The 27732-nt window shown below is 41.0% G+C and overlaps 1 protein-coding gene across 1 annotated transcript in view; it reads right to left on the bottom strand.

Moving 5' to 3' along the window:
- Positions 1-408: 408 nt before the first annotated feature.
- Positions 409-27732, bottom strand: part of mnd1 (meiotic nuclear divisions 1 homolog (S. cerevisiae)) — a 56937-nt gene continuing 29613 nt past the window's right edge. Inside the window, exons 5-8 of the mRNA XM_068020136.1 lie at positions 23446-23520; positions 2352-2466; positions 1341-1385; positions 409-1217 (exon numbers count right to left, since the gene is read on the bottom strand). Of these exons, the coding sequence (XP_067876237.1) occupies positions 1111-1217; positions 1341-1385; positions 2352-2466; positions 23446-23520 (342 nt within the window). The 3' untranslated portion in view covers positions 409-1110. The remainder of the gene's footprint in view (positions 1218-1340; positions 1386-2351; positions 2467-23445; positions 23521-27732) is intronic.

The raw sequence follows: 27732 nt of genomic DNA on the forward strand, positions 1-27732 counted from the left end.
TGATTGGTCTCCCTATACATTAATTAACATAAATTATCTTCAGACGCTTTACACTTAAACAGTTTTGTATTTATTTCAATTATAATGAGCAAATAATAGGCAGGTTTTTGCTTAAGATTTTATGAGATGTCTATGACAATAATACAAATTTCTGATTTACAATACAATTCACTTTATACGTAGAACACATTTGTGGCATAGTAGATGCACAAATCTTTATTTCATCCCAGCTTCTTCCTGACTTAGACAACATGCAGTGTAGTCAGTCTTCTTGCATTAGATAATCTGGTTTCAATCCCCATCATGGATCAAATGTGTGTACCTGGAAAGGTTTTACCCCTTCTTTGCAAAGTGAAGCTATGCATTACAGAAATTTTAGTGTGGAACATTTGAACAAGCACATGCTGGTTATAGTGCAGACAATCAAGTGAGTTAGAGAACTAATTTTAGCTGCAATTAGGCTCCAACCAAATCTCAAAATTGCACTGTATTTTCCTTTGACATTAAAGTAGGGAAATAATATTCAATACAGCACAGGCTCAATTGAGAAAATATTTTTCTCAGGTTGAGATGGTACTAGAGATCAGCATTGTAACATGCAAATGGGTCACTTAGTGTAAGAACAAACCTATTTATCAGATCTGTTTAATAAAAATTACTATTTTAACAAGTTCCTGCAAAGAGTGGTGACCTGTGTATTATGACTAATCCATCATTCCCATGGGTGAACATAATTTAAGGTTGCACTGTTTTATACAGATTACTGTATATTATTAGTCGGCTTGTAGAATATATTGTTATACCATTTCATTCAATTGCTCTTTAATTTGGCTGGAGTCAATTCCCCATCAATTGCCAAATATCTGCCAGGAATTTGTCCTTCATAATGGTAGATACATTGTTATATGATGCTCTGCTGCAAACACAGATTTAAAACAGCAGTAACAGAAGACTCAAGGTATCTAAAGCAAATTGAACTCCACAAAACTGATAGCCCAGATGTGGAAGCTTAAATTCCCTTGTGATAAAATTAGGTGATTTTTTTCAATAAACACAAGTTTGATACAAACTCAAAACAAGAGCAAGATGGATTTGTACAGTTTGAAACAGTCAGTCAATATAGTCAAAATCTTCTGGAATTCCGAAAGTCTTATCAATTTGATTCCGTTCAAATCCAAATTTTTTATTTGCCCAGGATTTTATGGCAAACACATTATCTACGAGAACAAACATAAATTACAGTTAACATTAAAGAACAGCTGGTCTCCATTGAGACATGTGGAAATCGATGATAAAGAACTGTGATAACTTTACTGAAATACAGGTCTTTTGTAACATACCAGTCCATCGATTGGCTGCATCTTTTGCTATCTTATTTAGCTGCCCTATGAAGAAAAACACACATTCAGAATGGCCACAATACTTGTACTCAACAAACTTATTCCTCCTAACTGGGGCATATGCAGAGAAACATTTTATTCGTCTCCTGTACCAAAAGAAGCTGCAACAGATTAGGAATCAATTTAAATTCAGATTTAAACTAGGTAATGGATATTACCTATCAAACCCAAAACACCAGTTACCATCATAAAGCACTATTCAAATAATTTTCTTTTTGTTGACTTCTGTGGTTAGTAAAGTCTCAATTGTCATGCTCCATGTTTCAGAATGGACACAGTGGTCAACTGAAAAAAGTGGGTAATTCTACAGCTATCAAAGTAGCAGCAGGAAAATACTGGATAAGAAAATACCACTTATCATGCATTTAACATACTGATAGCCTACAAATAATGTTTGATTTAAAAATACAGCTGATTCGATTGAGTCCATCAGCTTCACAGCAATGACTACAGCCTGATAACCATTAAAAAAATATTCTGCCTCACCTGAAATGAAAAGTACATTACAGATGCACTCTAATGATCAATTGTTACAAGTCTGTACAACTGAATGCTTTGATATCCTCCACAGGAGTTTTGTACCATTGATCATATGTATTGTATTGAGAGCTGATATGAAGTCATCGCATACTGTTCACAAAAAATAGCAATTAGGTCCGTACTGTCAAACTGAAAGCTGCTCATTCCAGATACAGCATAATGTTGCAAGACAGTGACATATTTCAATGTGAAATCACTGCTAAACACTGCATGACTGTCAAAACATTCAAATATACTGCGCAGCCATTAACAGGTTGTTTAGTAACCTATAATTCACAGGTCTAAAGGCATCTCCACTGGAATTGTCATTTGGGTTTAGCTAAACCTTAATGTAAACTAGCTTAGAGAAGCAAAATCTTCAGAATGGAAATATCAAACATTTTAACTGAACTAAATGGATTAATTACTCACGGATTTCTTCGATTACTTCTGGATCACATTCTTGGTATTTTTCCAGCTCTGCTTTCAACTGATTCCTTTGTAGTCGAAGTCCCTCTAATTCTTTTAACATAGCTGCACGACTGTCCTATTTTAAAAATAAATATTTTAATGCTATTATACGCAGATAATTTCTAAGTGATAATACAATATAGCAGGTTTAAAAGTCATCGGCCCCAAATTTCCATGGGATTCTTCCGATCTCTCAACACAGCCTCAGTAGAAACCCTAGAAAAATGCCCATCAGCAGCCATTTCTCCAGGGATTCTGTTAATTTCCTATAGAGAACTCCCACAAAATAATTTTTAAACTTGCATTAAAAGGGTACAACACAGATGTACCAATAGGTACAAAGTGGCTCAGTCTGAAACATATTAATACAACAAAAACCTATTGTGATTAACTACCAAAATGCATTCATGATTAAAGACCAATGTATGCATAAAGTTATTTTTGTTTAATGCATTGCAAATAAGCCGCACAAATATTTGATTCCTCTTTTACTAAGTGTAGTTAAAATTCACCTATTGCCCTTTAGCCCCCACTAGATGCCCCTAGCATACACAATACTCTACAGTCAGTATTTTATAAAATCAGTTAAACTCAAAATGAAAATCAGGACTGAGAGAGGGTTCATCTTACGATGATCAACATTGGCATTCAATTTTTTTTTAAAGAAACTATTGAAAACTACTAGCAACATGCAGAAATTAAAGGGTGATATGGCTTTTCTTTGTAACATGGGAAAACTGCCCAAATTTTGGATAAAGAACGTTTAAAAAAAAAGACTATCGGTAGTACCCACTTTGACTTTTTGTTATCCATATTGCTAATATATAGAATCAACATGGAAGAAATACTTAGAAGAAAATTCAGAGTGGTATATAATCACTAATAATATTCCCACTCAATAGAATAATTGCTTTGGAATTGACACCAAATCTTTGGAACCTATAGAAGCATCACCTTTATCTCGTTCACCAATTAACAGTTGACTATGAGGACAGGATGTCCTCATGGGGCAGGATGTCAGAAATGCTCCATCCATCAATATTGGCGACCACGCTCTGGAAGTGGTTCAAGAGTTCACCTACCTAGGCTCAACTATCACCAGTAACCTGTCTCTAGATGCAGAAATCAACAAGCGCATGGGAAAGGCTTCCACTGCTATGTCCAGACTGGCCAAGAGAGTGTGGGAAAATGGTGCACTGACACAGAACACAAAAGTCCGAGTGTATCAGGCCTGTGTCCTCAGTACCTTGCTCTATGGCAGCAAGGCCTGGACAACGTATGTCAGCCAAGAGCGACGTCTCAATTCATTCCATCTTCGCTGCCTCTGGAGAATACTTGGCATCAGGTGGCAGGACCGTATCTCCAACACAGAAGTCCTCGAGGCGGCCAACATCCCCACTTGTACACACTACTGAGTCAGCGGCGCTTGAGATGGCTTGGCCATGTGAGCCGCATGGAAGATGGCAGGATCCCCAAAGACACATTGTACAGCGAGCTCGCCACTGGTATCAGACCCACCGGCCGTCCATGTCTCCGCTTTAAAGACGTCTGCAAACGCGACATGAAATCCTGTGACATTGATCACAAGTCGTGGGAGTCAGTTGCCAGCGTTCGCCAGAGCTGGCGGGCAGCCATAAAGACGGGGCTAAAATGTGGCGAGTCGAAGAGACTTAGTAGTTGGCAGGAAAAAAGACAGAGGCGCAAGGGGAGAGCCAACTGTGCAACAGCCCCGAAAATAAATTTCTCTGCAGCACCTGTGGAAGAGCCTGTCACTCTAGAATTGGTCTTTATAGCCACTCCAGGCGCTGCTTCACAAACCACTGACCACCTCCAGGCGCGTATCCATTGTCTCTCGAGATAAGGAGGCCCAAAAGATGAGGACAAAATAACCTGTATCTGATGTCTTGCCCTGAAGAAAAACATTTTCATGTCAGTAACAGGATAATACCTAAAGTGCTAGGGTACAAGCCAAAGTGAGTTTATCTAACAGAAAATCTCAAGCAAAAAAGTAGAGCATGGTTTAAAATCTGGCAGTCAACAAAAAGATCACACCTCAGCTTGTGAGAGATTAAGTGGTTCCAGTCACACATTTCCCCTAAAATACATTTGCTGTTGACTGAAAACGAGTGTAACAACAAAATACCCACGTGGGTGCCTTAGCAGTGTTACAAATATAGGTCTACATTCAATACCTTCTTGGGTTCCATCATCTCAGTTGCTCCCATTGGCAATCCGTGTGTTTCTTTTAGTTAGTATTCGTTCATGGAATGTGAGCGCCACCGGCAAAGCCAGTACTTAATGCCCTTGCGGTGGTGGTGGTGGTGGTGGTGTGCTGCCTACTTGGAGTTACAGTCCACGTGGTGCAAGGTAAATGCACAGTGCTGTTAGTGAGGGAGTTCCAGGATTTTGACCCAGCGAGAGTGAAAGAATGGCAATATAGTTCCACATCAGGATGATGTGTGGCTTGGAGGGGAACTTGCAGATGGTGGTGCTCCCATGTGTCTGCTGCCCTTGTCCTTCTAGGTGGTAGAGGTCACTGGTTTGGAAGGTGCTATCGAAGGAGGCTTGGTGGGTTGATGCAGCACATCTTGGAGATGTTACACACTGCAGCCACCGTAATCTGGTGATGAAGGCAGTGTTTGTTTAAGGTGGTGGATGGGGTGCCAATCAGGTGGGCTGCTTTGTCTTGGATGGTGTTGAGCTTCTTGAGTGTTGTTGGAGCTGCACTCATCCAGGCAATTGGAGAGTATTCCATCACCCTCCTGACATGTACTTGTAGATGGTGGACCGGCTTTGTGGAGTCAGCAGGTGAGTTATTCACTGTAGAATTCCCAGCCTCTGACCTGCTCTTGTAGCCACAGTATTTATATGGCTGACCCAGTTAAATTTCTAGTCAATTGTAACTCCCAGCATGTTGATGGTGGGGGATTCAACAATGGTGATGCCATTGAATGTCAAGAGGAGATGGTTAGATTCTCTCTTGTTGGAGATGGTCATTACCTGGCACTTGTAAGGCAGAATGTCAAATTGCCCTATATCTACTTCTAAGACATTGTAATGTAGTGGGTGTAACAATAACACCCCTTCAAGACCTGAACCGGATATTTATATGTTTTGCAAGTGTATCTTTTTCAACCTCTCCGAAGGCAGAAGGAACAAATACTCAGTGAGGTGAGGCTTGCTATGAATCATTCAGCTGCTTTCTATCACAGCAAGTGAACATAGTCATAATTATGATCAGATTCATTTAATTCCCATCAGTACAGCTCAACTTTGGGTAATAATACAAAAATAAAGAATGCAAAAGTACAAAATAAATGCTTCCCTAGATCAATGGGTCATCTTACTCAAGTTAAAAATGATGGTGATCGACAACTGCCACTCTGCCTGTGCATTTAATTGCTGCCTGTGAGCTGCGGGCATCTTGCTGCAACTCCTTAGTTGTGAGAGGGTGACAAATAACATGGTCACGTCAGCCATGGTTCAGTTGGTAGCACTTTCACCTCGAGTCAGAAGGCTTTGGGTTCAAGCATCACTCCAGTCTTGAGCACAAATATCAAGGCCGACATTCCAGTGCAATACTGAAGGAGTGCTGCACGGTCAGAGATGCTGTCGCTTGGGTGAGACGTTAAATCAAGGCTCCATCTGCCCCATCAGGTGGGCATAAAAGACCCATGATACTATTTCAAAGAACAGCAGGAAAGTTATTCTGTGTCCTGGCCAATATAACAGATTATCTGGTCATTATCACATTGCCCTTTATGAATTAGTTGCCTTGTTTCCCGTATTGCAACAGTGACTACACTTTAAACAAAAAGTATATAATTGGCTATAAATGGCTTTGGGACATCCTGTTAGTGCAAGGCATTGTATAAATGCAACTCTTTTTTCAAAATCAGCCAGCTCCCATGCTGAGTCAGCTGGCAGATCAGGCTGGTGGGTGAATCACAAGTTGGCTTCTTATCGTACAGAAATAAAAAGCTTTCCACTGCCACTTTTGAGTTGTCTCCAGCAGTTGCCCATCAAGACCACTCCACCAATTTGTACCTGAAAAGTGCAGTTGGGGGTCCTACAATTGGCACAGGGTTGCAATTGCATATTTATAGACACTCCCATCAGAAACAGGTGGGTGAATTGCTCGCATATATATAAGCCTGTCAGCAAACGGCATCAGGTGCACCATGGGAATCAATTCATTAATGAAATGGCAGATGTAACCTTGCTGTAATTTTCAACCATCAGCTGCCTGTTTTTCAGCTGAGAAATGGTCAGCTTCCAACTGAAAATCTCCCCTGATGCCTTTTGATTATCTCCCAGCTTTTCTGGCCTTTCCACCTCAGAGAAGGCCCCCACAGCTCATCTTGTCACAATTCTCATGGTCAATCTGTGGGTCTTTGTTCATCTCATTTCTACTCCATCGGAAGCTGGTGCTTGGTTCCTGAAGCCTCCCAGGGGTTGGCCAGAAGAGCTGCTAACAAACTTGCAACCATATATCCTTCCTTTGAAATAAACATCATGCAAAGATCAACAGGAAGGAACATTCCATCATTTAACAGTGTGAATGATTTTTGGAATCCCTTCAGATGAGATAGCAACTCACCTGTTGTTCCCAACCTACTGGATTTGTGAATGCTTGCAAACAGCCTTTCTTACATCTTGTGCAAACAGACTTATTTTAAAAACCAACATTTAAAATGAACTCTTTCATGAATATTCTTTATGGAAAAATGGTCAAAAATACCAGAATGCGATGGCCACATACTAAGAAAGAAAAAACTTGCATTTATATAGCACCTTTCACACCCTCAGGTCATCCCAACATGTTTTTCAGCCAATGACTGTAATACTGTTGTAATGCAGGATGCACTTCACATTTGAATCTAAAAATCGCTGAAAAACAATTCATCTGTAGTAGGTTCAATATAATTTGAATGTACAAGGTATTTTCAAAAATATTGAAGAGTTGTGCATGTGCACTTTGTTTTTCCCGGAGCTTTCCTGAAACCAGTGACTAATGCTGTAGTGCAGTTCCACAAGTGCCAGGAGCTAACAGGTACCTCATTAGAGTGGGTATGCCTCAAGTATATATCATCAGGGTTTTTGACCATGTGAAGGTAGGGCATCACAGCTGAGCTTGATCATGTCTCCACCTAACAGCCAGCTACACAACACCTAGAAAGTAGCCTTAGGTGATTAAAATTGCTGGCCTTGGCTGATTTTCCCCTTCATTAGCCAATACGCATTAGAGTCAACTGCAGTGCTCCCAAAACCACCTTAACTAAAATTGCAGAACTCAGCAGCTAGTTACATAAGGATTTTTTTCAATTTAAAAATTCCATGGGAACTGAGAAATGCAATAAATTAGAATGTTGTTGCTTCATCAGTAGCACAGTGGTTATGGCACTGTCCTAGTTATCCAGAGACTTGGATCAATGATCCGGAGACACGAGTTCAAATTTCACCTCATTTGAGACTATTCGTACTGCTTTCACATAAAACTATCACAAGTTGGCAGTGAGGATTTTCATTACAATTGAAGCTAAGTCAAGGATTTTTTTTAAAGATTTATTCATGGGATGTGGGAGTTGCTGGCAAGGCCAGCATTTATTGCCCATCCCTATGCAAATTATCCTTATTAAAATTCAACTGAATAAAAATATGGAATCAAAAGCTAGTCTCAGTAACGGTGTCATGAAAATATCGATAGTTGTAAAACCCATCTGGTTTACCAATGTCCTCGAGGGAAGGAAATCTGCTGTCCTTACCTGATCTGGCCTACATGTGATTCCAGACCCACAGCACTGTGGATGACTCTTAACTGCCCTCTGAAATGGTCTAGCAAGCCACTCAGTTGTCAAGGGCAATTAGGGATGGGAAACAATGCTGGCCTTGCCAGCGACGCCCATATCCCATGAAAGAATAAAAAAATGTGGATCAATTAAAATTGGGGATGTTCAAGAAGTCAGAATTAGAAGAGCACAGTTACCCCGGAGAGTAGTAGGGCTGGAGGAGATTACAGAGAGAGGGAGGGGCCAGGCCATGAGGACTTTCAAACAAGGATGATAATTTTTAAATGGAGGCATTGTTTATCTGAGAACCAGTGTAGATCAGCAAGCATGGCTATGATGAGTGAACGGGACTTGGTGAGAGTTAAGACACAGGTAGTAGAGTTTTGGATGACTTCAAGTTTATGGAAGGTAGAATGTAGGAGACTAGCCAGGAGTGTGTTGGAATAGTCAAGTCTAGAGATAACGAAGGTATGGAAGAGGATTTCAGCAGCAGAAGGGTTGAGGCAAGACCTGGAGTTGGGCGATGTTATAGAGGTGGAAATAAGCAGTCTTAGTGATGGTGCAGATGTGGTTAAAAGCTCATCTCGGGATCAAATGTGACACAGAGGTTGAAAACACCCTGGGTCAGCCTCAGACACTTGCCAGGGGGAGGGATGGAGTTTGTCACAGGGGCTGAAGACAATGGCTTCAGTCTTCCAGTAGAGGATGTCAGACAAGCAGTCTGACAACTAAAAGACAGTGGAGATTGCGGTGAGGTGGAGCTGGGCATCATCAGCATATGTGGAAACTGACATGTTTTCGAATGATGTCGCGGAGGAGCAGCATGTGGATGAGAAATAGAAGGGAGCCAAGGATAGATCCTTGAGGACACCTGTGATAACTGTGCAGGAGTGGAAGAGAAGTCATTGATGGTGATACTCTGACTAGGATTAGATAGATAAGAATGGAACCAGGCGAGTACAGTCCCACCCAGTTGGACAATGGTGGATGCAGATGGTGCAATCTACTGTGTCAAAGCTGCAAAGAGGAGGAGGATGAGGGATAGTTTACCTTTGTCACAGTAACATAGGATGTCATGTGACTTTGACAAGCACTGTTTCGGTGCTGTGGCAGGGACAGACATTTGAATGGAGAATTTAAACATGGAGTTCTGGGAAAGATAGACATGACTTTGGAGGCGACAACACATTTAAGGAGGAAAGGAAGGTTGGACATTGGGTGGTTGTTTACAATGAGAGTGGTCAAAGGTTTTTTTTTTTGAAGAGGTGGGAGATGACGACAAATTTGAAGGAAGGACGGAACCTGAGGAATGAGAAGTGTTCACAGCGTTGGCTAAGATGGGACTGGGGAAGGGAAACTTAATGGTTGGTAGTTTAGTAGATTAGGGTCGAGAATGCAGGAGGTGGGTCTCATGTACAAGAGGAGTTTGAACACGGAGGTGGGGTTTAAGACGATGGCTTGCTGTAGAGAAAAGAAGCCATGGGTTACCTTTGCATTGCAGGATGATCTTAGAATAGCAAGCAGTTTTCGCAGACGAAAGCTGGACCTCAGCATTTTATGTGGTCCAGCCAGATCTGGCGGTGAATAGCAAAACCACTTGTCCACCACATCCATTCAAGTCCCTTCGACTTATGGGAGAAGAGAGGAGGGCCATACCAGGGAACAGCCAGGGTGAGAAAGATTGATGGTTTTACTAGAGGACTAGGGCATTGGCAGTGGAGATGTTGTTGTGGTTGAGCAGATCAGTAATATCATGGTGAATGGAGGGCCAAAGACTAGACAGTTGGGATTTTGAGAGTGCAGTTGTAAATGAATTGGGGAAGGTTTTTTCCCCCCAGCGGCGGATACAGAAGGAAATATGGTTTATAGGTGGAAGTGGGATGTGGGTGGAGAGTGACACAAGGAAGTGATCAGAGAAGCCTTATCTTTGATCGATACTATGGAAGTGGCGAGGCTATGTGATATGGCAAGGTCAAGGGTGCTGTGAATATAGGTTGGGGAGTTGATGTGGAGGGAGAGATCAACAGAGGAGAGGACGACAGTGAACTCAAGAGGAGAGAGAATGATGAATCAAGATGGAGGTTGAAATCATCTAGGATGAGAAGTTACTCAGTGCAGAGCCTGAGGGAGGAAAGCAGTGAGGATAGCTTTGAGAAAATTGGTGTGGTACTAGGGTGGGTGGTATAGAATGAGTATTTGAGTTTCACCGCTCCCACGACCAGGTGAGAAAGAGGTCTAGAGTTCCCTCACAGCCTTTACCTGGTCTTACTGGAATAGGGTTTAATTTTAAACACTTTTTTTTTTTAGTTCCCCCTTAGTGAATCCTTGTTCACAAGCTTCCAATTATAAGGCAAAGAAACTAGCCAAACAGGTTTTCTTAGGTTTAAAGAAAAAAGGCTGAACTTTATTAAACGTAAACTCTAATTCGGTTAATGCCTACGGATACACAACGCGTCCACGCTAGCATGCATATGCGATACACACATGCAAATAGACAGAAAAGAGAAGAAATAAAGTGGAAAAGTTTGAGGCAATATCTGAAGATGGTTTTGGTTACTCTTCTTCGAGCTCGCTGTAAAGTCCTTGATTGTAGGTAGGTCTTGCTTTTCGTTGGGGCCCAGTATTCTTCTTAAACCTTGTTCGATATAGGAGACTTTTCTCTCTTGAAGTTCATGCGTCCTCAGTGGATCCAGAGGCTTGTGAGAAAGAGATGGGAGCAGACAGGAGAGGTCTTTTCAGTCCAGAAGCAAACAGTCTTTCTCCGTTCAAAAGCTCTGTGGCTAGCTAAAAAACCCTGAACCAGCCAGTCATGTGACCAGCTGGTTTAACCAGTCCTGGCTTTTGTGGATTGTATCACCTTAGCAGTCTCTGGAACACTCTTCTTTACACCTTCAATGTCTGATCAAAGTCCATTGTGGGTTGAATGTGTCAGGGAATGGTCCTTTTGTCTCCACAAGCACTGTCTGTTAGTATGTAAATGTTTTTCAGCGACGTGTCTGGCAGCCCTTGTAACAGGCCTTCTCTTCTTCCCAGCAAGTTTAATATCAATGTTCATATGACAAAATTAATATGTCTCATCTTGGCAGGTGGGGGCCTGCATGACAACTTGCATATGGCAACCACATAAGCACAAATATATTTAGGTTAATAACAATTTCATTTGTTAGGAGCAACTTTATAAGTACCACTGTGGGAATAGCCAAAAGCAGGGCTTCTATATTTAGCACACTTGTAGATTACAATAGTTAAGTCAGATTATGACAGTCTGTCTCAGCATCAAACTGACACATTGTCCCACCATGACAGCTGAACACAACTACTGAGCCATCTTATCACCATCCCTCTGGAACAGTCAAACAACAGCAGATATTTATATTCTTCCAGAGTCAGGACATGTAGACTTTAAAATATCCCTCGACCAATGATAAACTTTAATTTCCACGTCATTGTCATTGCTCCAAAATTACTTTGAGTGTTGGAGGATCAGTAAAATCAGGTTAGTTAAAATATTAATTTATGACTGTTGATTGGTACATTTCTGGGTATTTTCTGCTAAGCTGTGCAACTTTGCTCTCCCCCAACTCCCATCAAAAACAAGCTTTACAAAATTCATTAAAAGCAAAATACTGCGGATGCTGGAAATCTGAAATAAAAACAAGAAATGCTGGAAACACTTAGCAGCTCTGGCAGCATCTGTGGAGAGAGAAGCAGAGTTAAACTCTGCTTCTCTCTCCACAGATGCTGTCAGACCTGCTGAGCGTTCCCAGCATTTCTTGTTTTTATTTTACAAAATTCATGGCAGTATCACATGATTAGAGATACAGCACTGAAACAGGCCCTTCGGCCCGAGTCTGTGCCGAACATCAACCACCCATTTATACTAATCCTACACTAATCCCATATTTCTACCAAACATCCCCACCTGTCCCTATATTTCCCTACCACCTACTTATACTAGTGACAATTTATAATGGCCAATTTACCCATCAACCTGCAAGTCTTTTGGCTTGTGGGAGGAAACCGTAGCACCCGGAGAAAACCCACGCAGACACAGGGAGAACTTGCAAACTCCACACAGGCAGTACCCAGAATCGAACCCGGGTCCCTGGAGCTGTGAGGCTGCGGTGCTAACCACTGCGCCGCCCTAATTCATGGCAGTACCACAATTCCACCAGCTACTACACAAAAACACCACATGGCAACTGTGGTATTAGTTGTTTAATGCACCACCAGCCCTCATTCCCCAAAAATATGTCCCAATGCATATGCACGTTGACACATCGAAACAACATTATTTACAACCTTTTGGGCATACAATAGGAATTAAGTCCTGCATTCCTGGTTCCCCATCTTTTGCTTCTTACCCTCGTTATAGATTCTGATCTGCCATAGAAACCTTCTTGGATACAGTGCTGTCAGTCTTTCACTTAAGTGGTCTGAGTGGCTTGCTATTATGAAAGTTGAGTCACACCTTCCTATATCTATTTTTATGATATCATTACCCAGGCATGTGTCTTGGCCGGATATGTGCCTTTTGCATGTGCATTTATTTAATCTCTTCAACATCAACCAAGTTGCTACTAGGTAAGCCTATGTTTGCAATATATGTATCAGTTTATTTTGCTCACTTCCATTAATACAACTTGTCTTTGTATAATATGAAAACAGAATATTCAATGCTATCCCACTTCAGTGGCTGATTTGTTTGACTTAAAAGATAACTTCCTAGATCCCCCTCTAGGTTTCATCCTCAAAATTCTTTGCCATCTCAATGCTCTCTGCCCTGCCCCTCCCCCACCCCAGATCTTGCAGCTCCAATTTTAAAAGCTGGACTCAAATGTCAGCTTTAAGTCAAATTGTCTACCCCTCACCCCAGCCACGAACCTAACTTGACAATAACTCATGCTGCAGCAATGAGTGCAAATGACTTTCATTGTCTCCAGGACACTAGTCCAGATGTCCTGTCTGGAATCTAATCTACCTTTGCTCTCCACTACTGGATGACCGGAAATTTCTTCCAATTAAATATTGGGAAGACTGAAGCCATTGTCTTCAGCTCCCGTAACAAACTCCGGTACCTAGCACCAACTCCATCCCTCTCCCTGGCAACTGTCTGAGGCTGACCCAGGATGCTTTCAACCTCTGCCATATCTGACCCCAGGATGAGCTTTTAACCACATCCATGCCATCACGAAGACGGCTTATTTCCACCCCCGTAACATCGCACAACTCCAAGCCCTGCTCTCCTCTGAATTTAACCCCATGAGAGCTACATTTAGTTAAATAGTAGCATTTTTGACATTTACATTAATCTTCCTCATTACTGGCTTTGTCTAACATCCCAAAACATGACACTAAGGGGATGACACAAATTTAGGTTCAATTCCATGGTGGTGGTCTGCCAATATCTTCTCCTATTGGCTATTTTTATTGTCAGCTGGGACATAGTGTCAACCATGGGGGTTGAAACCAAACCTATTGTGAACTAAAGGCAACACAAAGGCAACTTGCAGCAGAAATCACCAGGTAACAATTAGGAGTAGGAAATCTGGTTGGTTATTCTCCACGTAAACTCTGCGTCAGTGTCATACAGTCATAACAGCACGGAAGGAGACATTTGGCCCATCGAGTCAATGACAACTCGCTATAGAGCAATCCGGTCAGTCCATTTCCCCACTCAATCCTCATAGCCCTGCAAGTTTCTTTCCCTTAAGTGTCCATATGGTGCCCAACACAACCCCAGTTGAAATAAGCCAATTCACCAGACCACACCCGTTTCCATGTCATACACGTAATACAACTTTCCACTAAACAATCATAGGGTCTATTTAATGAATGTTTCACTTTTAAAAAAAAATTCATTCATGAGATGTGGGCATCGCTGGCAGGGCTAGCATTTATTGCCCATCCCTTATTGCCTTTGAGAAGGTGGTGTGAGCTGCCTGCTTGAACCACCACAGTCCATAAGTTATAGGTACACCCAGTGCTGTTCGGGAGGGGGTTCCAGAAATTTGACACACTGACTGTGAAGGAATGGAGATATATTTACAAGTCATGATGGTGTGTGATTTGGAGAGGAACTTGCAGGTGGTGGTGTTCCCATGTGCCTGCTGTCCGCGTTCTTCTGGGTGGTAGAGGTCGTGGGTTTGAAAAGTGCTGTCGAGAGAGCCTTGATGAGTTGCTGCAGTGCATCTTATAGATGGTACACACTGCTGCCACTGTGCATCGGTGGTGAAGGGAGTGAATGTTGAAGGTGGTGGATGGGGTGCCAATCAGGTGGGCTGCTTTGTCCTGGATGGTGTTGAGCTTCTTGAGTGTTGTTGGAGCTGCACTGACCCAGGCAAGTGGAGAGTATTCCATCACACTCCTGACTTGTGCCTGTAGATGGTGGACAGGTTTTGAGAAGTCAAGAGGTGAGATATTCGCCCCAGAATTCCCAGCCTCTGACCTGCTCTTGTAGTCACAGTATTTAGGTGGCTGGTTCAGTTAATTTTCTGGTCAATGGTGATGCCCAAGGATGTTGATGCTGGGGGATTCAACGATGGTAATGCCGGTGAATGTCAAGGGGACATGGTTAGATTCTCTCTTGTTGGAAATGATCATTACTGGTAATTGTTTGCCGTCACTTATCAGGCCAAACCTGATATCCAGGTATCCAGGTACACAGTGCACTAGACAAATGACTTTGTGCTGTCTCTACAATGGACAGCTGGGCCTTACTGCAACAATAGTTTGCAAGTTGATTTGGCTCAGTCATTAACCAAAAAACTCATTATAAAAGCTGAGTTTGCTTCTCCTAAGTATATATTGTCAGCAGAGTTCAAGAACTTAGCAAACTAAGTACACTGTGTAACTTAAAATTCAGCCAAACCCATACTTGCTCTCCTGCCAATTGATTACCTGTTTCAGCATGCTTGCAACTTCTTCGTGGCATTTCAGAGTTCTTGAAAAGAACATTTTGCAATAATTTAATAAACATGTTACGATATATCAGTAAAGAGAGACTTAAAAACATAAGGACTTGACAAAATCCAACCATCACCTATTACAAATAAATTTCAAGCAATGTTGCATATTCCTGCAAATATGGTATTACAATTTCATTACATTATACAACAATTACATGCTATTTTATAGTTGTTATCCCCAGTAAATTGAAGGCTTCAAATGATGGGATCATTCAAGATTGCAGTTCTGGTCTAGAACTCCTGCCCCATGGATATAGCATTGCCAACATATTTAAGAATACACAATTAATTTTGTATTTTTAAAGAGAGGAACTGAAAAATTTCTTCACTTTTAATTTTCTCCGTCAACAAAACCAGAAGTGTTGCCCATCATACTAATGACATCTTTGTCAAACACCTTTGCTGCACCTCCACCTGTGTTACCATAGTAAAGATTCCCATTTCAGTTACCTAATATTTTTGTTTGGCTTTACCGGGATACAAAATATATTCTTGCATTACAAATGTTACACACTGAGCAACTGTAAGCCACTCCATGCATAGATTGTGTAAACAGAATGTTTTGAGAAGCCATAGAAACTTGTACCATTTGATAGATAAACTGATGTACACAGTCCTGGAGGAAAGCCATGACAGCGTAAATAGTACGTGGTCCATATAAGAGTAGGTTGGGCTAACAAAGTATTTTCCTCATTCCATACTTCCTGTGTTCTACACAGTTACTGAAACACAAACAAATCAGTTATCTTGCACAGGAAGTAGCACAGATCTTGCTCGGGCAGCTGAAGCAGGAACCATACCCCACTGATCAGTACTAAATTCTATAATCACAACTCCTTCACCAAATCTGGAGATGATGCTGACTTACAGGAAACTCGAATATTACAATTTGTCATTCAACAAGTATTTTAGTCCAGAAGATAGATGAGTGAAGCTTACCTATCCATTATAAAATTAGTTTATCAATTGTAGAATGCCACGAATGTAGAAGAAAAGGTGTGGAATATTTATTATAGCTGTGATCAGAAAATCTTATCCTAACAGAATTGGTCTCCACCAACACAATGCCAATATACTTACACTAACCAGATAAAACAAAACTTCCGAAGAAGGGTCACTGACCCGAAACATTAACTCTGCTTCTCTTTTCAGATGCTGCCAGACCTGCTGAGTAGTTCCAGCATTTCTTGTTTTTATTTCAGATTTCCAGCATCCACAGTATTTTGCTTTTATTAAAACAAAACTCTGTTGGTACAATACATTTTGCATTTTTGAGCCATCAGGTGCGGCTTTGCACAAAATTGCATACAATAGCTTAGAGGGAAAGCGAAGGTCACAGCAGCATTGCAACAATAAATTAGAACAGTGGCTCTCAAATTGGGACCATGAACCCCTGGGGGTCCGTAGAGACTTTCTAGGAGGTCCAAGAAATGTGCAAGTGCTTACTGAGCAGAGCTAGTCTTACAGATGAGGCAACCGCCCAGGGCTTGGAGCCAAGTAGCTACTCAGAAGTACCTAGCGCTCCTCAAGACAATGAGCTTTTTGGTTAAAAGCCCCATGCGGAATGAAATGGCAAATGTTACTAGAATCTGCAGCCTTTTGCATTGGTGTAGTCATTCAAGGAGACACACAAAGCTGTCAAACTAGTCTCAGACTATCCTTCAGTTGGTCCCCCAATACTCTGCAGGACTATTGCTTTACCAGACTGAGTAAATCAAATTCTATTACATGGGATTTTAAGGATGTTTTGGGGGACCACATTCTGTAATTCCATCCACTTTTCTCTGAAAAACAAAAAAGGTTCGTTTTGATATAGAATGATTTACGAGCATCATTGTCAAAAATCATGCCAAGGATAAACAGACTGCAAGGATAAACAGACTGCAGCGACAAACAGGCATACCCAGCTCACCAACATCTGTTTTCTTAAAAGCATTATTAAAACACTCTTGACATGCAACACTTTCATATTATGAGTATTATAGTTTAGATGGAGGGTCCATGATTACTAATCCTGCCACATCCAATCGTGAATGGTGATAGACAATTAAACAACTAACAGCAGGAGGAGGCTCCACAAATATCCCCATCCTGAAAAATGAGGGAGCCCAGCAATTCAGTGCAAAAGATAAAGCTGAAGCATGTGCATCCATCTTGGCCTCCACCCGAGGTCCCCAGCATCACAGATGCCAGTCTTCAGCCAATCTGATTCACTCCATGTGATATCAAAGAAATGGCAGAAGACACTGGATACTGCAAAGGCTATGGGCCCTGACAACATTCCGGTAATAGTAGTGAAGGCGCGCTCCAGAGCTAGCCGTGCCCCTAGCCAAGCTGTTCCAGTACAGCTACAATACTGGCATCTACCCAGCAAGGTGGAAAATTGCCCAAGTATGTCCTGTTCAAATCCAACCCGGCCAATTACCGCCCTATCAGTCTACTCTCGATCATCAGCAAAGTGATGGAAGGGGTCATCGACAATGCTATCAAGCAGCACTTGCTCAGCAATAACCTGCTCACTGACGCTCACTTTGTGTTTCGCCAGGGCCACTCAGCTCCTAACCTCATTACACCCTCTTTCCAAACATGGAATAAAGAACTGAACTCCAGAGATGAGGTGTGAGTGACTGCCCTTGACATCAAGACAGCATTTGACTGGGTATGGCATCAAGGAGCCCTCGCAAAACTGGAGTCAATGGGAATCAGAGAGAAATCTCTCCACTGGTTGGAGTCATACCTAACACAAAGGAAGATGGATATGGTTGTTGGAGGTCAATCACAATCCCAGGACATCACTGCAGGAGGTCCTCAGGGTAGTGGCCTAGCCCCAACCATCTTCAGCTGCTTCATCAATGACCTTCCCTCCAGCATAAGGTCAGAAGTGGGGATGTTCGCTAACGATTGCACAATGTTGAGTACCATTCGCAACTGCGCAGATACTGAAGCAACCCGTGTCCAGATGCAGCAAGACCTGGACAACATCCAGGCTTGGGCTGATAAGTGGCAAGTGACATACGTGTCACACAAGTGCCAGGCAATGACCATCCCCAACAAGAGAGAATCCAACCATCTCCCCATGATGTTCAATGGCATTACCATCGCTATCAATATGCTGGGGGTTACCATTGACCAGAAAATGAACTGGAACAGCCACATAAATACTGTGGCTACAAGAGCAGGTTGGAGGCTAGGAATTCTGCAGCGAGTAATTCGCCTCCTCAATCCACGATGCCTGCCCACCATCTAAAAGGCACAAATCAGGAGTGTGATGGAATACTCTCCATTTGCCTGGATGAGCGTACGTCCAATAACACTCAAGAAGGTTGACACCATCCAGGACAAAGCAGCCTGCTTGACTGGTACCTTACCCATCACCTTCAACAATCACTCCCTTAACCACCGATGCACAGTGGCAGCAGTCTGTACCATCTTTTAGATGCACTGCAGCAACTCACCAAGGCTCCTTTGACAGCACCTAGAAGAAGAAGGGCAGCAGATGCATGGGAACACCACCACCTGCAAGTTCCTCTCCAAGCCACAAAACATCCTGACTTGGAACTATATCGCTGTTCCTTCACTGTCACTGGGTCAAAATCCTGGAACTCCCTTCCCAACAGCACTGTTGGTGTGTCTGCACCCCAAGGACTGCAACGGTTCAAAAAGACATTTCACCACCACCTTCTCAAGGGTAATTAGGGATGGGAAATAAATGCTGGCCTAGCCAGCCACATCCACATCCCATGAACGAATAAAAAAAATGGAAAAAGGGTCTTCGAACAAAAACTTTGAGAAACACTGAATTAGAATACACTACACAATGGTGTTGTATAATGTGGGTTTGTACCACAGCATAGTTAAGTTTCCCATACCAAGCCAAACACTTAAAATCAATCACCTTGAACTGCTCTTAGGCACAAAGAAGGAATAGTTACTCTACTAGGAGAACTACAGTTTTCCAACTAGCATGGGACTAAGCCTAAAGAACTATCATGTACCCACTGTTACAATTCAGGGGCTTTCTAGGTACTATTACTTGTGCACTGCCCAAGGCTCATTTCATCAGGTGGACCACATTTCATTTGAAGCCAAAGGTGACAAAATATATCAAGTAATCTGGTTGGTACTGTGCCTAGGCAAACAGTAACCATCAACATTGAATAGTAAAAACTATAGTTCTTCTAATAAAGTAATTACTACTCCTTTGAAATTTGCATTTAATCCACAAGTGTTTGATGATTTTCTTCTCCTCCAGCTATAAACTCAACTCCTGAATATGCAATAAGTATGAATGCGTGTGGATTGAATTTATGCTACACAAGTCTGCAAGATATCCAATAAAACCCTCAGGACAAAACACAAATATGAAAACCCTTATGTAAACCATAGGGTAACATCATAAAACATCATACATATACATCATAAGATTTGTATTGTGACGAACTCTACACCTGCCAAAATGAGACATATTAATTTCATCATATGGAACATTATTTTTGAACTGTTACTGGACGTGAAATAACTTGTTTAAAAAGACCACAACAGTGGCTGAAAACATGGCTGCACATTTGCATTCTAAAAGACAGTTGCAGTCAGAAGACAATGGGAATGCCTCCCTGATTCAATTAGCCAGATGAATTTTGATCAAGAGACATTGAATGTATATGAGCCAGCATTCCATCCCACCACTGTGTGTCTGGTAAGATTGGGGGAAATCCACAAACCTTGCAGGAGAGGTTGTTCCAAATAAGGAGCTAGTTACATAACTAACCTGCTGGCCAACCTGGGGGTTGTTTGAATTGTGCCACACAGAAAGGAACAGACTGCAATTTGACGACCAAAAAGGAAGAAGGTCTCTCCCTGTCTCTCTCTCTCACGCAAAGTTCCAGGGACCCACAGAAATAACACAAGCCTCAAGGCAGAAGACCAGTGAAACAAGTTTGAAAGCGTGCACTGGGTCCCAACAAGAACTGCAAGACTTAACTACAATCAAAGACTTTACATCTCATCTAAAACCAGTAACTGAATTCCACTATTACTTCAACCCTTCCCCCCCCTTTAATTCTTTCTCCTCCTCTGTCTCTATTTGTGTGTTTATCGCATATGCATGCTAGCGTGGTTGTGTCGCGTATTTTTAGAGTTTTAAGGTTAATAAACTTACACCTTTCTTGTTTAAATCGGAGAAAACCTGTCTGGCTGATTTATTTGCCATTATAATTAGAACGCAGGCACTGAGAGGGAAGCTAAAACAGGGTGTTTTAAAATTAAACCCTGTTATGGCCAAACCAGTAAAAGGCTGAGAGGGAAGCCCTAGACCCTTTTCTCACCTGGTCGTAACAGTGTAGATAGAGAACTCCCAGAGATAAATTTAAGTATAGATAATCTTTACGAACTACCAACAGGGTGGACTTCATACCATTTTATATTTGTTAGAGATAAAATTCAGCGAAGGCCTACAAAAACTGTATCTACATAACATTTCAGTTAGATGCTGAAGGCAAAGCAGCACAATTCCTCCATTCAGCATTTCTATATCATTTCCAATTACCAACACACTGCAACTACTACACTGTTTCTTTGATTAAGTTTGCAATCAGTCTAATATGTAGGACAGCAACTTTCTAAACAAAATTTAATAAAACAAGCACAAACTGTCTTTAGAAACAGTGGAAATCATGGCTGTAATCTTATTCCAGCAACATTTTCACAATTCTAAGTGATATGGGGCCAAGAGTAAGTAACTATCCTGCGTCCACTGTTACAAGTAATAGTATCTAGATAGCCCCTTAATTGTGTCCATCCCAAAGGCCCAAAAACAACAGGTGGGTCACACTTCTTATGAAACCACAAATGGCCATATATATATGAAATAATCTGGAAGGTGCAACGCCTAGGAAATAGTAACCCCATTCAGTGTTAATATGAACACTGGAAACCATGACCATGGACCATTGCAACAAACACCTGGAGACTGTATACCTTAGCTACAACTTTTTTTTATTCGTTTGTGCAATGTGGTGTCACTGGCTAGGCCAGCATTTATTGCCCTTGAACTGAGTGGTTTTCCAGGTCATTTCAGAGGGCATTTTAAGAGTCAACTACATTGCTGCAAGTCTGGAGTCAAATATAGACCAGACCAGATAAGGATGGCAGACTTCCTTCTCTAAAGGACATTAGTGAACCAGATAGGTTTTTACAACAATCAACAATGGTTTCATGGTCACTATTAGACTAGGTTTTTTTAATTCCCAGGTTTATTAATTGAATTCAAATTTCACCATCTGCCATGGTGGGATTTGAACCTATTTCCCAGAGCAGTAACCTGAGTCTCTGGGTCACTAGTCCAGTGACATTACCACTACACCACCGCCTCCCCTATTAAACAGCTTTATTAATAAAATCAGTAGAAACAAAATTAAAAATCACAGGTATATAGGTTAGTTGTTGTCACTTGACATATGTAATCAGTCACAAAACAATAAAGTTAAGTTCCCATAGATCACTCCTAACCAAAGTCTTTGGTACAAGGTTTATACATGAAATGGGATATTTACAGAATCTTCCACTCATCCCATTTATTAACTGCCTGGAAGTTGCTATTTACTGAACGAATATATAGATCCCTAATTCTACACCACTCTTCTTTGACCTCTGAATTGGGATAAAGAAGGATAATACAAAAAGCTTCCCAATTACACAACACTGCCGGTCATGGAGGTGCACATTGGCACAGAAATTGCCTGACTGTTTTCCTGATACAACCTGCAAAACAAAGCTAAGCAACTCGGATACAAGAATTATTACCTTCCTCTGGTGTAACAATGATTGTAAGAGATATTTATTAGTCAATTTGTTTTTAGAGTCAGAGAACCCTTGTAAAGTGACATTAAAATATTAGGCAAGATATGCATTTCCTCTGATACTGAGGAACAAGATAGCCCTTCCAGAAAGAGAAATTTTTAAGCTGGTCACAATTGTGCCAAGCTATAAATTCTCAACATAAATATTAAAGTAGTTTAATGTTCAAAATACAGTAAATCTGATTAGTAACAATCACATTCTACCAACCTGGTCATTTTACCTAGTGTCATGCTAGGCCCCCACCTGCCAAGAATGAGGCACATCAATTTTGTCATCAACATTGATATTTAACTATTACTGGAGTGACGAAAGGACTTGCTAAACAGATCAGCCATGGCTGGAAAGACATTTGCATATTAACAGACGGTGGTTTGGAAGGCAAAGCAGCCAATGCCTGACACATTCAACCCACAATGGACTTTTAATCAACAGATGTTGAAGGTGGGGGGAGCTCGCATTCCAGGTTGACTGCCAAGATGGCCAAATACACAAATGGATATGGTCAAACCAGCTAGTCACATGACTAATCTGCGGGGTAACTTGAATTTTTTGAATTTGTACAAACAGTTTGGGCAGAAAGTCTGTTTGCTCCTGGACTGAGAAGATCTCTCTCCTGTCTGCTCCCATTTCTATTTCTCACAAGCCTCTGAATCCACTGAAGACACATGAATCCCAAGAGAGAAAAGTCTCCTGCAGCAAGGTTGAAGAGGAATACTGGGCCCCAATGAAAAGCAAGATCTACCTACAATCAAGGACTCTACAGTGAGCTCGAAAAACCGTAACAACTCTTCAGATATTGCCTCAAACTTTTCCACTTTATTTTTCTTCTGCTCTTTTCTGTCTCTATTTGCATGTGTGTATTGCTTATGCATGCTAGCATGGGTCGCGGCGTGCATCCGTAGGTGTTAAGCAAATTAGAGTTTAAGTTCAAGTTTAATAAATTTCAACTTTTCTTCTTTAAACCTGGAATTTAAATCTAGTCTAATGGTGACCATGAATCCATTGTCGATTGTTGTAAAAACTTATCAGGTTCAATGTCCTTTAGGGAAGGAAATCTGCCACCCTTATCTGGTCTGGTGTAAATGTGACTCCAGACCCACAGCAATGTGGTTGACTCTTAAATGCCCTCTGAAATGGCCTAGCAAGCCACTCAGTTCAAGGGCAATTAGGAATGGGCAATAAATGCTGGCCTAGCCAGTGACGCCCACATCCCACGAACGAATAAAAAAAACCTAAGAAAGCCTGTTTGTGCTGGTTTCTTTGCCTTATAATTGGAAAGCAGTGAATAAGGATTCACCAAGGGGGGAGTTAAAAATACAGTGTTTAAAATTAAACTCTGTTACAATAAGACCAGGTGAAGGCTGTAAGGGAATCCTAGACCTCTTTCTCACCTGGTTGTAACACTAGGCAGACCCCAAGTTTCAACATAAAAATTCTTACCGTATTCTGACGTCCCACTTTGGCTTTCTCAATACTTTGCTGCAAGCTTTGTTTCCTTTGAGTTCCTTCAATGAGCTGGAAAGGGAAAAGCAAAAATAAAATTCAGATAGTAAATTCTGAAAGAAGTATGACTTTATCCCATTAATGTGGACTTTAAGATTCACAAGCTTTGTGGAAATAAACAACCATAACTTGCATTTATAAACTACCTTTAATGTAGAGAAACATCCCAAGGTGTTTCAGAGGTACGATAAGATTAAATGGACACCGAGCCAAAAGAGTAGCTCTCAAGGGGCACGGGCTTGAATGCATCTGGCACACAACCAGGCATCAAACGCCACATCTGACTGGATCAATTCATCAAGCATTGCCAAAACCATTCATTACTCCACAACTATCTTGTGGAGCAAAAATAATTCCTGGCACAACACAGATTGAGGTTAACCACAGAGAACTAACTTTCCTTCGCATTTTTTAAAAAATAACTATCCCCAGTCAATAACTCTATCCTTATTGCTTCCAAAACAGAATATGGAATTTAATGGAGAAATCTCAAGTGATATTCAATGCAGATTTCTGGCATCAAATTTAGGCTGCAGTTGCACTACCATTGAAGCATCAGTACAAAGTGAAATCACACTAAAGTTGTAACAAATAATACCAGTTAGTAAAAAAAAAAAATTAAACAGTTGGGTTAAAAATGTTTCATATCACTAATTTTATTTCAGACATTATATTTTTCTTAGCAAAATAATTGATGCCCTTGAAAAAGATACAAAATAGAAAATTCACTGCGCAGCTTGAAGTACCTTGTTTGCATTTTATTAATAGTCTGTAAATCAATAAACCAACCTTAAATTATTTAAATACAGGTGCAGCAAGAGAGGCAATTATATCTGTGTTACAACCTCTGGAAAGATCATGAATGTGAAAAACACGAGATATGAACCCCCAGACCAATTTAACGAATTACACAAGATTTCACGTTTTTAAGTCTATTATAACTAAAGAAATCCCCAATTAACTAAATAGTACTTTGTACGTAGCTGATACCCAAAATTACAAAAGGTATTTTCTTCATTTATTCAACACTTGAAAACTTCACACCATACTTGTACATTAGAGTCCTTTTTGATGAAGTCATTTGTGGTTAAAAGTCCTAAACTCCTCCCAGTTGCAATGGCTTGGATCTCCCAGACTTCGCAAAAGAAAAAAAAATCATCAATATTCCCTTTGCTCCCTTTTCTGAACACTCCCAACTTGGACATCAGTGGATAATATGATTTCCGGTGCTATTGTGGGTCCTTTACTCCCCCTCAAACTTCGACTTTCAAAAACAGGTTCAAGGTTTCACAGCCTTTCGCTATGTATCTTCATAAAGCAGGTGTTCCCTCTCTCTCTTTCCAGCTGCCACCGCTGTGTGTTTTCTCTTACAGCTTTCCCTAAGGCAACAACCCAATGGTTCCTTCCTTACAGCCTGTTTTTCCTCCAGAAAGTCTGTTAAATTTATCTTGACTTAGAACTCAATAGTTTACTGTTCTGCTCTAAAATGCAGAGACCAGTAGTCTGAGTTCCACAAAGTTACTTGGCCTTTCCATTGTTCCCAGGTGTTAACACCTGTTTGGTTTGTTTGCATGTTCTCAATGGCTGACTCCTAGTTTTATGATCCAAAAGTCTGGGAGGGCGAAACCCAGTGTTGTTCAGCTGTTAGTACTATTGTCGCTGTTCTTCAGAAGACAGTCTTTGATCGGCTCCCTCTGTTGTCCTGGTAATCTTTCACAAAGTGGAGGTGAAGTCAGCTGACCTTCTGGACTCCATCCTGAACTTTTCAACATCACAATCTTTAAGACGTAATCATGTTACAAGGTCCAGCGTTCATAACAATCTGGATTAGAAATGTAATCTTAGTTATTCCCCACTCATATACACCATTTCCTACCCAAGATGGTAGGTCTTTACGATAGTACTCTTGCTCTAGCCACCAAAAGGTATGCAAGTTAACCACATCCATAGTTTTCTCCTCCTTGCCTCTCAGCCAAGCGCTCCAACAGCACAGCCCAGATAAGATGCATATGACACCCTGAAGACATACACCATCAACAAATTCTCATTCATCAAATTCACTTTAAAGAATACATATATCACTGTAATGGCATTTAATTAAGAATAGAAATTAGCCTTCCTACATTTAACAGGAATTACATAACACATTGCTAAATGCTAATACTTCTAAGCCTCAAAAGCAGAGGGGGAATTTATTCAACCTGTCAATACAGTTAAAATGCACTTTAAAAATCATTCCATCTTAAACCAAAATAAGAGTATTAGACATTAATACTTTGTGTACTTTAGCTTACCTGTAAAACAGGTTTTACTGCTCTCTGTTGAAATACATCAACCTGCCACTACTGGGTGTCAGATTACAATCCTTACCATATGACACCTAGTGGTGGGAAACTTTATCACTAAGATGCAGCATCCTTTGGGTCAAAAGTTTCAAGCATTTTTTTTTTTAAACACACCCAGTTAATTTCCAAGCAGATAAGAATATTGCCCAAAACCAACAGGGAAACAGGACGCTACTAAAGACAAACATCTGAAGTGGAAAGGCAGAAAGTCCCCAATGTCCGACAGTTCACTTCTGGTACCTACCTTTGGCATTTTGATTCACTGCACACGCATTGCAGTTTACTAGTCCTGGATCAAGTAATAAAAATTCTCTAGTACATGCCATTTTGGGACTGATGCCTATAGTTAATCCCAGAAGAATGTGCACCATAAAGTCCTCATTAACCAGATAGCTGTTGATGCACAATGGAAAGTGTTTTCAAATAGAAATCTCAAATGTTTAGTGGAATTCAAAAAACATGTCATGCTAGGCCCCCACCTGCCAAGAATGAGGCACATTAATTGTGACATGAACATTGATTTTAAACTGTTACTGGAGTGAAGAAAGGACTTGTTAAACAGATCAACAGTGGCTGAAAAAGATATTTGCATATTAACAGACAGTGATTGGAAGGACAAAAGACCATTCCCTGACACATTCAACCCACAATGGACCTTGATCACCAGCTATTGCGTGTAAGAGGAGCATTTCAGAGACTAAGGTGATAGAATCCAAGACGTGGTCAAACCAGTTAGTCACATGACTAACCTGCTTGGCAACCTGGGTTTTTCTGAATTGTACGAACAGTTTGAACTGAGAAAGTCTGTTTGCTGAGAAGATCTCTCCCGTCTGCTCCTATCTCTTTCTCACAAGCCTCTGAATCCACGAACTCCAAGAGAGAAAAGTCTCCTACGACGAACAAGGTTGAAGAAGAATACTGGGCCCCAACGAAAAGCAAGATCTACCTACAATCAAGGACGCTACAGCGAGCTTGAAGAACTGTAACAACTCTTCAGATATTGCCTCAAACTTTTCCACTTTAATTTTTCTTCTGGTCTTTCCTATTTCTATTTGCATGTGTGTATCACGTATGCTTACTAGCATGGGCGCTGTACCCGTAGGAGTCAACCAAATTAGAGTTTAAGTTTAATAAATTTCAACTTTTTTTATATAACCTAAGAAAGCCTGTTTATGCTGGCTTCTTTGCCTCATAATTTTAAAGCAGTGAATAAGGATTCACTGAGGGGGAGCTAAAAAATCAGGGTGTTTAAAATTAAACCCTGTTGTGGTAAGACCAGGTGAAGGCGGAGAGGGACCCCTAGACACCTTTCTCACCTGGTCGTAACAGTGAGGATAGCTCAAAATATTCTGGAAGAATATTGCAGATTGGTGAGCCAGAAAAACTAACCAACCATGCACCACTCAGAGAACATAACCTAAGTTCTTAAAATAATGAAGAGAATCAATAAACAGGATGTGGAAATGCATTTTGGACAAAACGACAGGAAATTTTTACAAGTTATGAAAGCCATAAGCTAAACGTAAAGGACAAGCAATGGCCCTAGGAAGAATTTTTATATAAAGTTTCCATATAAACTACCTGTTTAATTTTAAAGTTTAACCTATCATTTCCTCCCCTTGTAGAAACCTGTCATTCCAAGTCTCCTCTCATACTCAGAGCTGTAATTAATGGGAACAGTTTAAGTCCATCTTGAAGCTCCAATTTCTAAGTTAATGCTGCTATTCAGGACCAGCCGATTAGACACTGTGCCTGAATTTAGTGCCTCTGGATTAATATCCCAGGTTAGTCCGAAGTATCAACGTCCACATAATGAACAGAATTGCTCCAGGATGGCCTCATAGCCTTTTGAAGTGGCTGTAGGTTCTGGAGTAGGGCA

This window comes from Heterodontus francisci, chromosome 1, assembly GCF_036365525.1.
Source record: "Heterodontus francisci isolate sHetFra1 chromosome 1, sHetFra1.hap1, whole genome shotgun sequence".
Classification (NCBI taxonomy): Eukaryota; Metazoa; Chordata; class Chondrichthyes; order Heterodontiformes; family Heterodontidae; genus Heterodontus; species Heterodontus francisci.